General features: G+C 37.2%; 1 protein-coding gene across 4 annotated transcripts in view; it reads left to right on the top strand.

Annotated features, from left to right (window-relative positions):
* Positions 1–12664, top strand: part of SNX13 (sorting nexin 13) — a 161999-nt gene that overhangs the window by 24541 nt on the left and 124794 nt on the right. For 2 of the 4 annotated variants that reach the window (XM_023512416.1, XM_023512417.1), the window contains exon 1: positions 7721–7840. The exons of the other annotated variants lie outside the window; for them this stretch is intronic. In XM_023512416.1, the coding sequence (XP_023368184.1) occupies positions 7772–7840 (69 nt within the window). In that variant the 5' untranslated portion in view covers positions 7721–7771. Of the gene's footprint in view, positions 1–7720; positions 7841–12664 lie in introns of those variants that run through there. 4 annotated transcript variants of the gene reach the window in all.

Raw genomic sequence — 12664 nt, 5'->3', positions numbered from 1 at the left:
TTCCTTTTTTTTTTTTTAATCTTCCCTTTCTTCCTCCTTTTCTTCTTCTTCATTGTTGTGAGGGACTGTCCTGTATATTGCAGGATGGTTAGCAGCATCCCTGGCCTTTATGATAAAAAGGTTTTTTCTTTTCCCTTTCTTCTTCCTTTTCTTCTTCTTCATTGTTGTGAGAGATTGTCCTGTACATTGCAGGAGGGTTAGCAAACCCTTCCCAATTTGTGATACATTATCAGATGTCCTGGACAAAATTGCCTCTGGCTAAGAACCACTGCCCTGAAGGTCCTTATATTTAAAATACTTATTTTTAGAATTGTTTTTATCTTGAATCTCTTTTGTTCCCTTGATCTGTATATCTGTCCTTTAGCCTCTTTTGCTTATGTATGTTACTTTTTTATGTTGTTTAACTAGTAAGTAGTAATTTGAGAACTAGCTTTATTGATGTACTACTCACATACTATACAATTTACCCAATTAAAGTGTGCAAGTCAAGGGTTTTGATATATTCATAGAGTTGGAAATCCATCACTACAGTAGGTTATAGAACTCATTACCCCGTATCAAAAACCTCTCACCCGTAAGCATCACTCCCCATTTTTTTCTCTGCATATCAGATAAGCTTTCACAAATCTATCTCTATAGATTTGCCTATTCTGAACATTTATATGAATGGACTCTTGCAATATGTGGTCCATTGTGACTGGCTTTCACTTAGCATGTTTTCAACGTTCATCCATGTGGTAGGTGCCATGTAATAGTACTTTGAATTTCTTTTTTTTTTTTTTTTGCAGTTTTTGGCTGGGGCTGGGTTTGAACCCGCCACCTCTGGTATATGAGGCTGGTGCCCTACTCCTTTGAGCCACAGGCGTCACCCTTCGGATTTCTTTTTATTGCCCAATTCCACTGTATGGATATACCACATTTTGCTTATCCTTTCATCAGTTGATGAATGTTTGGGTTATTTATATTTTTGGCTATTGTGAATAATGCTACTGTGAACATTTGTCTATGTTTTTGCATGGAAATATGTTTTCATTTCTTTTTGGTGTACTAGTATCCCTAGGAATGGAATTGGAGGATTATAAGGTAACTGTTTAACCTTTTTTGAAACTACCAACTGTTTTTCAAAGTGGCTGTACTATTTTATATTCCTACCAGCAATTTAGGAGAGTTCTTTTTTTTTTCAGTATCTTTCAGAATATTTGTTACTGTCTATCTTTTTGATTATGGGCATCCTAGTGAGTGAGAAATGTTATCTCAAGGGTGCTTTTTTTTGTTTGTATCTCCTGAGTGCCTAATGTTGGGGACCTTTTCATGTACTTATTATCCATTTGTATATCTTCTTTGGAGAAATGTCTGTTTATATCATTTGTTCATTTTGAAATTAGTTATTCATCTATTTCTTGCTCAATTTTAAGAATTCTTTGTATATTCAGAGTAAAAAATTCATTATTGAATATAATTTCTCCCATTCTGTGGGTCAGTTTTTTGTTTTCTTGATGGTAACTTTTTTTTTTTTTTTTTTTAAAGACAGAGTCTCAAGCTGTTGCCCTGGGTAGAGTGCCATGGCATCACAGCAACCTCAAACTCTTGGGCTAAAGCGATTCGCTTGCCTCAGCCTCCCAAGTAGCTGGGACTACAGGTGCCCACCACAATGCACAGCTATTTGTTGTTGTTGTTGTTGTTTCAGTTGTCAGTGTTTTTGCTGGCCCAGGCTGGGTTCGAACCCAACAGCCTCAGGGTATGTGGCCCGTGCCCTATCTACTGAGCTGTGAACGCTGTCCAGTGGTAACTTTTAAAGCATAAAGTTTTCTAATTTTGATGTAGTCCTATTCATTTTTCTTTTGTTACTTTTAATGTCAAAAGATAATTGTTTAAATTCTGTAATGTATTCTTTTTAAAGGTTAGTTTCATATAATGGTATCAAGTATCACATATACAAGATAAATAGATAAAATAAGGGTTTAATTTAAACCACTATAGATTCCCCCAAATTGAATTTTGAGTAAACACCTTCTTCATGAATTTTATTGGTATATTTAGGTAGTGTTTACTTTTATAGAAGACTTTGCTGAGGATCTGAGGGTGATGGGGCTTAGGTTTACATTGTAACTGTTCTGGATAATTAACAATGGTCTGTAGTGCAAACCAAGGCTGCAGGAACCTAAGTTTTTTTTTTTTTTTTTTTTTAATTACTATGTTGTCCTCTGTAGAGCACTGTGTAGAGCACTCTGTAGAGCACTCTGTAGATCACAGCTCACAGCAACCTCAAACTCTTGGACTGAAGCGATTCTCTTGCTCAGTTTCCCAAGTAGCTGGGACTACAGGCACCTGCCTCAACACCTTGCTATTTTTTGTTGCAATTGTCGTTGTTTAGAAGGCCTGGGCTGATTTTGAACCCACCAGCCTTGGTGTGGTGCTGGAACCACTGTGCTATGGGCACCGAGCCAGGAACCTAAAATTCTTCAGTGTTCTTTTTCCATTGCCCTTCTGTGAGTGCTCTTCACAGTTAGCTAGCATCCCTAGAAGAGGAGGAATCTTCCAAAAGTGGAGACCAGGATTTGTAACCCTGCTCTCTCTGTATGATCTGTTTGGTCCTCCTTGCTGCATGATCTCCTGCTTTATTGGAGTGTCTACCATTATCTTAGCTTTGACAGTCTCTTACTGGGCTCGATTGTCTTTCAGCTGCTCCACAGGCCTAGGAATCCTAGCTCAGATCATGATATTCTTCACGATCACCTCTTCTGCTTATGGTCCCTGTGCTGCTTCACAAAGAATCACCTAAAGCAATGTGTTTGCTCTCCACCTTCACCTCCGCCTTCATAATGTCACACCTCTTCTCATTGAAGTGTTTTTTAAGTTTTATTTGCTACTTAATTAAACCTTGGCAACATACAAATATGTATCTATTTTTCTTTAAAAATTTTACATATGCAGATCTTTTTAAAAGATCCTGTATGTGTGAAGTTATTTCCTGATTATTACCATAATTTGACCAACTCTTTTTATTTTGGTTTCTCAAACAGGATGTTAGTTTCATGGTTTTTCACTTGGGGTTCAAGTTTTATGATAGTAGCCCTTATGACCATTGCTTGGTAGAAATAAATGTTAGAAGTAGCATCTTGACTAAAAGCGGAGACTAAAGTATTTTAAATGAGTGTTAATTGAATGTAAATAAGTTAAGGATATGGTATGTTCTTTCTGGAAAAGTGGTTTATGTTGTCTAAAAATAATAAAGTATTATTTGCAGTATCTTTTTTATTTAAAAATATATGTGCTACTTGAAAAGTAAGCCAGCCATGGAAGTGTATTAAGGAAAATGTGTTAAATATTGTTTACTTTTTCCATTTTAAGAACAGCCTGGGTGGCTGGGTGCCCATAGCATAGTGGCCGCGTACACCAAGGGTGGTGGGTTCGAATCCACCCCAGGCTGCCTAAACAATGACAACCTCAACAAAAAAATAGCTGGACGTTGTGGGGGGCACCAGTAGTCCCAGCTACTTGGTAGGCTGAGGCAAGAGAATCTCTTAAGCCCAAGAGTTGGAGGTTGCCGTGAGCTGTGACATCTACCCAGGGCAACATAAAAAAAAAAAGGAAAAAAAAAAAACCAGCCTGGGTATCTACTTACATACTTCTAAGTGTAAACACACGAGAGAGATTTTTCATTAAATTTTTAAAAATTAGCCTTAAAAATAGTGATGTGACTTATCTTCTGCTTCAATAATTTTCTCAAGTGTTTAAATTTCCCAGTAGTTTTGGTTTATTGTTATACTCTGTACTTTAATTTTTCCCTTTCCCTCTGCTTTGTAGATGGTATCAAGTTGCTCAGTGGGCATGGTGGCTCATTCCTGTAATCCTAGCAGTCTTGGAGGCTGAGGCAGGGTGATTGCTAGGAGCTCAGAGGAGTTCGAGACCAGCCTTACCAAAGCGAGATCCATTTCTACTATAATCAGAAAGCTGGCCAAGTGTTGTGGCAGGCACCTGTAGTCCCAGCTATGTGGGGGCTGAGGCAAGAGAATCTCCTGAGCCCATGAGTTTGAGGTTGCTATGAGCCATGATGCTACACCTGAGCAAATAGTTGCTCAGTGAATTGATTTGACATACAAACTGAGGACAATTGGAACTTAAGTGTTTGGATGTTGATTAGTGATTAGAAAGGAAAATAAACTGTAAAGATGTTATCACTGGGGAAAAATATTGATTTACAAAACATTAATTTGGGTGACCAATCAGAAGATCTGTTGTATTTTTGGTTTACTTAATATCTACTGAGAGCTTAGTATATATCAGATATTATTATATTTGGCATTAAGCATACAACAGTAAACAGAACATAAACAGTTTATGTCCTCGTGAGACTGAAGGCATATGATATGCCGAAAAATAAACAGGCAATTCAGCAACATGTGATAAATGAGGATACTGACGAGGGTTGTTGAAATGGCAAATGGTAGAATCCTGTCTAGAGAAGGAAATGAATACCAAAGTGTGCTAATTAAGGAATAAGTGGAAGAATCAAGTGTCTGTAACTCTGAGTGACAATGAAAAATAGATGCAGGTTTGTGTAATTGATTTAGAGATAGAAGATTGTGGTCAGAGAATAAGATAATTAATTTTCACACTTTCTAGTCAGAGAAGACAAGGTGAGATGAGGTCCAAGATGTGTTTAAAGTGAAATTGCAATGAATGTTGGTGGAGGTGAAATGCTTATTAAGAGTGTTAGATGGAATATCCATGTGTATGTTGAAATAATTTAAGTTTCTGCAGTACTTGGGATAGAGTTATATGCCCCTTAGAGTTTTCACTGAGTGATTGGTAGTGTCTTGTAGATTAATGGTTCTCAGTGCTGACTGGATTTTAGAATCACCTGGGGAACTTTATGGACTACCAGTGTCCTTATCTTAACTTTGCTGCACATTGGAAATTCTGATAGATGGCTACCATCCCTACATATTTTGATTTAATTTGTATGTGGTGTATCTTGGGTAGTGGAATTTTTAACATGCTACCTTTCCCCACTTCCTAGTAATTCTAATGTGCAGGAATTACATAGGAACAACAGGGATTTTTACAGGAAACGGGCTTGAAGTTATGCTTGGAATCTTGACCTTGCATTCTGAAATTGGGATATGTGACAATGTAAGAATAATTAGCCTTTATTTGAGAGGGCTGCAGGAGAAGTAGCTTTTTACTTGAAGTGAACTAGTGAAGTTTTTGGTGATAGAGGAGTGTTTATTTTGACTGTGAAATAGAGTGAGCCTAGAAGAAACTTTAAGAGGGAATCAGTGGAAAGTTGGATAAAGGCAGAAAAAACAAGAATGTATAGTGGTGAGGGTACAGGAAAGTATTGGTTAATGCAATTATTTTATCTTTTAGTGGTGACCAAGGATAACAGGTCTTAGTGGCTTTAGAATTAGTCTGGGGAATATATCTACCAGTCCTCTGGTGCAAAATAATTAGGAATTGGGTGGATGGTTCTCAGGAGTCAGTTTAAGCCTTGGTCATCTGAATTTCATACTAAGTTCTCTTTATACTCTGGTAAGGGATCTAAATTAATTGTGCAAGATCAGAGGAGAGGCCCAGAGTTTGGTGTAGTCTCAAGGGTAGTGGTTACAGTCTGTCTGTTCTCATATTGTAGAGCAGGCGTCCTCAAACTATGGCCCGCCTAGGACATTTATCCGGCCCGCCGGGTGTTTTTGCAGCTGCTGCCTATTCTGCTTAGCAGCCGACTCGACTCGTCCCGGGGCCCACAGTCCGGCCCTCCAACAGTCTGAGGGACAGTGAACTGGCTCCCTGTTTAAAAAGTTTGAGGACCCCTGCGTAGAGGGAGGCTCTGTAGTTTCAAGGTAATCTTTGGGTAGATCTGCATAGGGTAGCGCTTCTCATTCTGATGTACTGGTTGTCTGATTGTACTCTCCTGTACCTAACAATGGCAAAGCCTTTACTATTTCTCCACTTTTACACTGATGCTTTTTAGGAACAATTTAAAACAATTTAAATTGCCCAGTCCCATATTTGTGAGCATCTATTTATAGGTTTTACTTTTTTCAACTTAAAAGAAATGGTGTAGACTTAGAATGAAAAGTGGCCCAATACATTGTATAGGCAAACCTCCCTTATTTATGCATTAGAATTTTATGCATAGAGAATCCAAGTGAGCTTCACAAAGAAACCTCTTAGCATAGACTAACTGAAGTATAAACTGTATATAATTGTTAGACCGATTCAGTTTTTTGTTTTGTTTTGTAAGAACTGGAACCTATCCTATTAGTTTGACATATAACTTGATTTTTTTGCATTGTTAAACTTGGAAATATGAGAACATTAGACATAACTGTCAACAGATTGCTTCACATTTTTTTTAATTAAATCTTTTAAAAGTATTGTATGTTTTAAGAGCTACTCTAGTTGTGCTAGAGAACTAGAAAATTGCTTTTGAATGAAGAGTGCATTCAAAACATTGTCACAAATATTCCAGTATATTTTTGGTCAGAATAAGGTAAGTAGTAAAATAGTAAATTTGAAAACAGCTTGTTGTAGAAATAAGAAAATGGTGTGCTAAGTGAAAACAAGACTTCACATAATTATATCATGTTAACTAGTAATTAAAATCCATGTGCTTTTACTAAGCAAAATATATGATTAAAGCTTTTCTACTTTTTGAAATGAGATGATTTTGCATAAGGTGACCTTATTTCACATGTGTTTGAATTATGAAACTCAAAGTAACTTTCTGAGTCTGTGACACCAGGTAGATCAATGAATCCTGTGATGGGTTATGGGGATTTAGATTACATCAGAAGGATAATTCCAAAGCTGAGTTGTGACATTCGTTTTTATATGTATCTTTTGTATTCATAGTTTTAGATGTGCTTAGCAAGATGAAAACTGAGCAGTTATGCTAAAGGTTGCTTGTTTTACTTTCCTCTTTCTGAATTGCTGTCATTGACTTACCTGATCTAGGTGGCTATGAATGGTATCTAAAGACTTAGTGGGTGGATGGTAAAGAACTCTGCCTGCAAGTCAGCTGCCTTAGTCATCTGGGGGTTACAGTTCAGAGTTGAGATTTTAAATACAGAGTCAGACTGTAGGGATGCTATTAAGATTTTTCTTTGGTTATGCCAAGTAACATCATTTGATTGAAAATTTCTAGTGAAAATTCTTTTTATTGTATGTCTGGTATGAAATTCTGGTAACTTGGGTCAACATTTGTTATGTTCAAAGCTGCTTTCTGAAGAAAATTTTGGCTTTTCTTATTTGGCTTTGCTGTATTCTGGTCACTTAACGTTAAGTAGGGTGATGACACTAATTAGATTCTTCAGTATTAGTGGCTTATCTGACTTTTAGGTGTATATGGATCAACTTTAATCACAAACAGAATGGCAACATTCATTGATCTCATATGATAACTCTCAAAGCCTGAAAGAATTGATTTTAGAAAAATTCCCAAGAGTTAGCCTTTCTTTTATAAAAAATAAATTTATTTTAAATTTTCTAATTTTTATTCTTAGATATAGATTCACTGCTAGATTGTGTTATTCTTACAACACATTAACTTTGTGCCTTGCAGAATTGCTTCCATGGCATTATCTTCTAATACTTTAGTTTTACTTAAAGTCACTATAGGAAGCAATTATGTTAAACTTTCTAATGACTTTCCTGAAAAAATGTTACTGAGAACATTAACCAGTACTTCATGCTTTGTCTTTCAGATAAATTCCTATGTGATAAAATTGTTTAAAAATTCAGTGCTACAGATACAGAGCACCAGTTAATGAGAGGGACCTTGGACATCATCTGTTCCCAACCTGTTTTACAGACGAAGAAATCAAGGCCTAGAGAGGTCAGCTATAAGCAGCTAACCTATACCCTGGGTGTAGAAATTGTCTTCCAACAACTGAACCAGTCCCCTGACCCCCCTCCCCCTTGTAGATAGGGTCTCATCTGTTGTCCCGGCTAGAGTGCAGTTGTGTGTACAACCTCAAATTTCTAGGCTCAGGTGATCCTCCTGCCTCAGTTTCCCAGCTGAGACTATAGGAGGGCACCAGCAAATGCAGCTGAGTTTCCTTTCCTTCTCTTTTCTTTTCTCTCTCTCTCTCTTTTTTGGTAGAGATGGCAGTCCTACTATGTTGCTTAGGGTGGTTTTGAACTCCTGGGTTCAAGAGATCCTCCTATTTTGGCCTCCCAAAGTGTTGGGATTATAGGTGGGGACCACCTGTGCCCAGCAGTTTTTTAAAAAAAAGTTTCCAAGTAAACGATGCATTGGTGTTGAGGATGTTCACTGTATTTTATATCCACCACTTCTATCTTGTTCCAAAATATTTTTATTGTCCTAAAAGGAAGACCATATTCATTAAGCAGTTTCTCCCCATTTTCTTCTCCCCCAGCCACTGCCAACCATCAGTCTGAATTGTGTTTATGGATTTGTCCATTCTGGATATTTTTGTAAGTGGAATCATACAATCTGTGGCCTTTGTGTCTGGCTTCTTTCACTCAGCAGGGTGTTTTCAAAGTTCATCCATGTTGCGGTATCAGTACTTCATTTCTATTTATGACTGACTTGTATGTAGATACCATGATTTGCTTACCTGTTCATTCATCGATGGACATTTGGGCTTTTCCCACTTTTAGCTGTTGCAAATAGTGCTGCTGTGAACATGTGCATACATCTGAGTACCAGTTTTCAGTCCTTTTGGTATACATTAGGACTGCTAGGTTATATTGTAATTCTATGTTTAACTTTTTGAGGAACTGCTAAACTATTTTACACAGTTGGCTGTACCATTTCACATACCCTTAGTTTTGTCTGTACTGTATCCTCTATCATGCTAGGATAATAGTGAGTTGAAAATGAGTCAAAGATTATTCATTTTTGTTCCTTTCATTCAGGCGGAGGTGAAGTTCCACTCCTTTCCCCCTCATCAGATTTATGTTTGTAAAACCTATAGGAATAATTATGGAGATCTGGGTGAATATCAATCTATTCATTGTATAAAATAAAGGGAGAATAATCAAAAATAAGAAGTAGCAATGCTAAAATAGTGTTGGGTAGTTTCAAGGAGTTGTTTATATGTTTTAATTGACCTAAGTATAGGTCAGATTTCCTTGTCTTCTACCTCTGTTATCAGAGTCAATTGGTGGTAGTTGGCAATTATTTTTGAGTCTCTTTAAATTTCTGGCCATAACGTGTTTATTAAAACAGTTGTGTTATACTTGGTTAATTATGTTGTAGAAAATTTAAAGTAAGTGAAGGTAAATGAAATAGTAGTCAGATCTCATGTTTTTGAGATAAGGCTGATTTTGAATTTAGTTTGGACTTTTGTCATTGTTGAAGTCTGCCTTTTTTCCCAATATTTCATTTTGTTACTTAGTTTTAATCATGAAATGGGTCTCCTAAGTTATCTGTTTGCCAAGATAGAAAAAATACTTATGAAGAACTGAAAATTTAAGTCTGCCAGAATTTGCATTACTTATTTCCTTTTAACCAGCTAGTTTATTGAATATGATTTTGGTTTGTATCCTTTGACAAAGGCTTGTTACCTGCCACGTGATAGATAGCTTTAAGTAAAGAATCATACAAATTCAGTGTTGGAACATTTGTGAATATCTAATAATCACAGTCCCTCACTTCTTTAGCAAAAAAAGAGATCCAGAAAGCTAAATGGAGTACTTAGGGTCACACAATTAGTATGTTCTATATGATCCAATTAATAAAAAATGTGTATTATAAAATTATTAAAAGGAGAATATATATATATACACACACACATATATATATATGTTTTCAGTGGCTTATCTCTAACTTATATAAAAAGAAGAGATTTGGTGAAATACTTTTTTTCCTGAAAGGTATCTAAAAAGTGCTGTAGTATTTGGTACAATCTTTGTACTGTGTTCATATAAAGTATTACAAATAGTAGACTTTTTGTATAACAGAGAAATGAATCTGAATAGATGCTTCAAATAGAAGTGTAAACCTGTATTTGTAATGCTGATGAAAGAATCTGAGGGTTATTATTTTTTTCATTTTAATCTTACAAGGTAGAAGGTAGACAATTACTAATATGTTTGTATAATATAGCTTTATGAAAAGCATCAGTTATATGGGACTTTTCTCTCCTTTTAAAGGGTGCAAGGCATAGAGCAGCAGTTCTTAACTTGTAGGTCATGACCCACAGGAACTGTATTAAAGGTCTGTGGCATTAGGAAGGTTGAGAACCGCTGGCATAGAGGGATTCTGAAATTCCTCAGGTGATGATAATTTTATTATAAGCCTATATGATAAAATTAGTAAAAGATGAGCCTTATTAGGTAGCCAGGCTTCACAGTAGAGCAGAAATGGCTGTCCTGCTGATTCAGATAGACTAAAATGTAGATCGAAATATAGATTGATGGAATGGATACAACACATATCTGGCCACCAGAAGGTCATCCTATGTGTATAATATAGATCTAGCTACTTGGTTATCCTGTGACCCTCCTGGCATTAGGCTTTTGGCAGTCTCTGTTCTGGTACTGTGCATTTTGGTTGACTCTCTGTTACCATCTCACTGCCTTCCTGCCCTTCCCTTTCCTCCCCTTCTCGCTTCTTCCTTCCCCTTTCCTCCCCTCTTCTCTCCTTCTCTCCCCCCCCCCCCCTTTAATATGAGATAGGTTTTTGGTCTCTTGCCTGGGCTAGAGTACATGGTATCATCTTAGCTCAGTGGAAGGTTAAGCTTCCAGACTCAAGTGATCCTCCTGTCTCAGCTTGCTAAGTAGCTAGGACTACCAGTAGGTATCACTACAGCTGGCTTAAACTTTAAAGTTTCTTTGTAGCAATCACTGCATCTTTTATCCTAGTTATTACCAACTAAAAAGCTGAAGAAAAGATCTGATTTGCATGGGTTATTATGAAAGTTTTGAGATACACAAAAATCAAGAAATGGAAAATTTGATGGACAGAAACAAATGAAGCCCTCCAGCAACACTGTTAGACTGAGCAACGCATAGGAGAATCAGAAAGGGTACTGTCAACTGTGTTTCTTAGAAATAAAATAACAGACCATAACAGTCTGTCTCAAAACTTTTGTAGTGACCTACATATCAAAGTCTCAGTTTTTTGTAGGCTATCTTTTTTGTTATTTCAGAGAGCTTTGAAATGTAGAGAGAAATGTATCTATGTAAAACATGTGAAACTTCCTTTCAGGCAAATAAGGTACTCACCTGATCCTCAGTGTCCTCCTCATAGACTCTTCTAAAATCCTGTTTACTATACCCCTAGAAAGGTGCCCAGCCTGTGACCTGTAGGTTACAGGTAGATTATGTAAAGCCTGTCTTACTTATCTGTGGGGTCATATATCATGGAAATTAGGTATAGACTTTTTTTTTTTGCTCAAATAACAGACCATAACACAGTCTGTTTCAAAACTTTTATAGTGACCAACATATCCAAATCTCAGTTTTTTTTTGTAGGCTGTCTTTCTTTGTTATTTCAGAGAGCTTTTCTGCCAGGCCATTGAACCAGCTATAGAAATCTGTCCTTGTAGATGTGTCCTAGCATGGTGGAGGTATAGGCAAAACGCCTATATGCCTCTGGCCAAAAAAGCCCTTTAAGAGCAGTGAAAAGACTTTGTGCAGGCATACTTGTGAGAAACTGAGGCAGAATCCCATGTGGCCAGGTTAGTTGCGGGCCTAACATGACCAAGGCTTTGGCTGGAATAGCATTTCCAGACTGCATTAAGGAATTAAGGTTGACTTTATAAAGCCAACGAAAAAGCCCTTTGGAAAACTGGCTAGATAAAGGTTACCCGTTAGTAACCTTTCCTGATCTGTGGTAAGTGAGGAAGATCTTCTGACAGGTCTGGGAATGGAAATGTGCTAGCGGACCTCAAGAGAAGAAGAATTTACCCAATGCATACAGGTATCTAATGGTGCAGATGAAACTTGGGCTCGTAAAAGGCTTTTGAGAAGTCCATCCTGAAAATTCCTTATAAAAGATTCCAGCAAAACCCCCCTGACTTAAGGCCTACATGGGAGCAGAGGTTTGCACACAAATTCCTGTATGTCCAAGAAGTTTCTTTATGCCTTGTTTAAAGATCCAAAGTAACAGCCTCCAAAGGGCAAGGCCAGTGAAGGAAGGTATTCAATCTACCTTGTTCCTCCCTAGCCTCAGGCATCATCAGATAAGAAAAAAGAAGTAATGGCTAACAACATGTTCTCCATGAAGATAGGGTTTTGTCAAAAGGTGTAAGTTGAGTGAATTATTGGAAGCTAATTACGAGGTAGTCACATGATGTTTAAATGGATCAATGAGGTCATTGCTATATTGTGCGCATGTACAAAATTCCTTCTCTAAACCAACTGCAAATAAAGAAGCTCACCATTTTGCCTGAGCGAGCAGATGGTCACTTTTATTTAAAACACAATTTCAATAAGCTTGCTTATTCTCCGTGACATTGCTTTTCCGTGAGACCCTTATGGCAACATTCTGGCTCAGCGAGCAAGGTGACGGCAACATGGGGGTCATTCATATGATTCAGAGCATAATGGTCTGTATACTTAAGGAATCACTCAGAAGATGATTTCCAAGCAGTGGCGTCCAACCTTTTTTTCTGCTGCACATTGAAAGAATTGTCTTGGGTGACACATTAAATCAATAAACACTAATGAAGCTGATGAGCAAAAAAAA

This window comes from Otolemur garnettii, unplaced genomic scaffold, assembly GCF_000181295.1.
Source record: "Otolemur garnettii isolate 467f Iridium unplaced genomic scaffold, OtoGar3 scaffold00028, whole genome shotgun sequence".
Lineage (NCBI taxonomy): Eukaryota > Metazoa > Chordata > Mammalia > Primates > Galagidae > Otolemur > Otolemur garnettii.
This window is presented reverse-complemented; position numbering and strand designations above follow the sequence as displayed.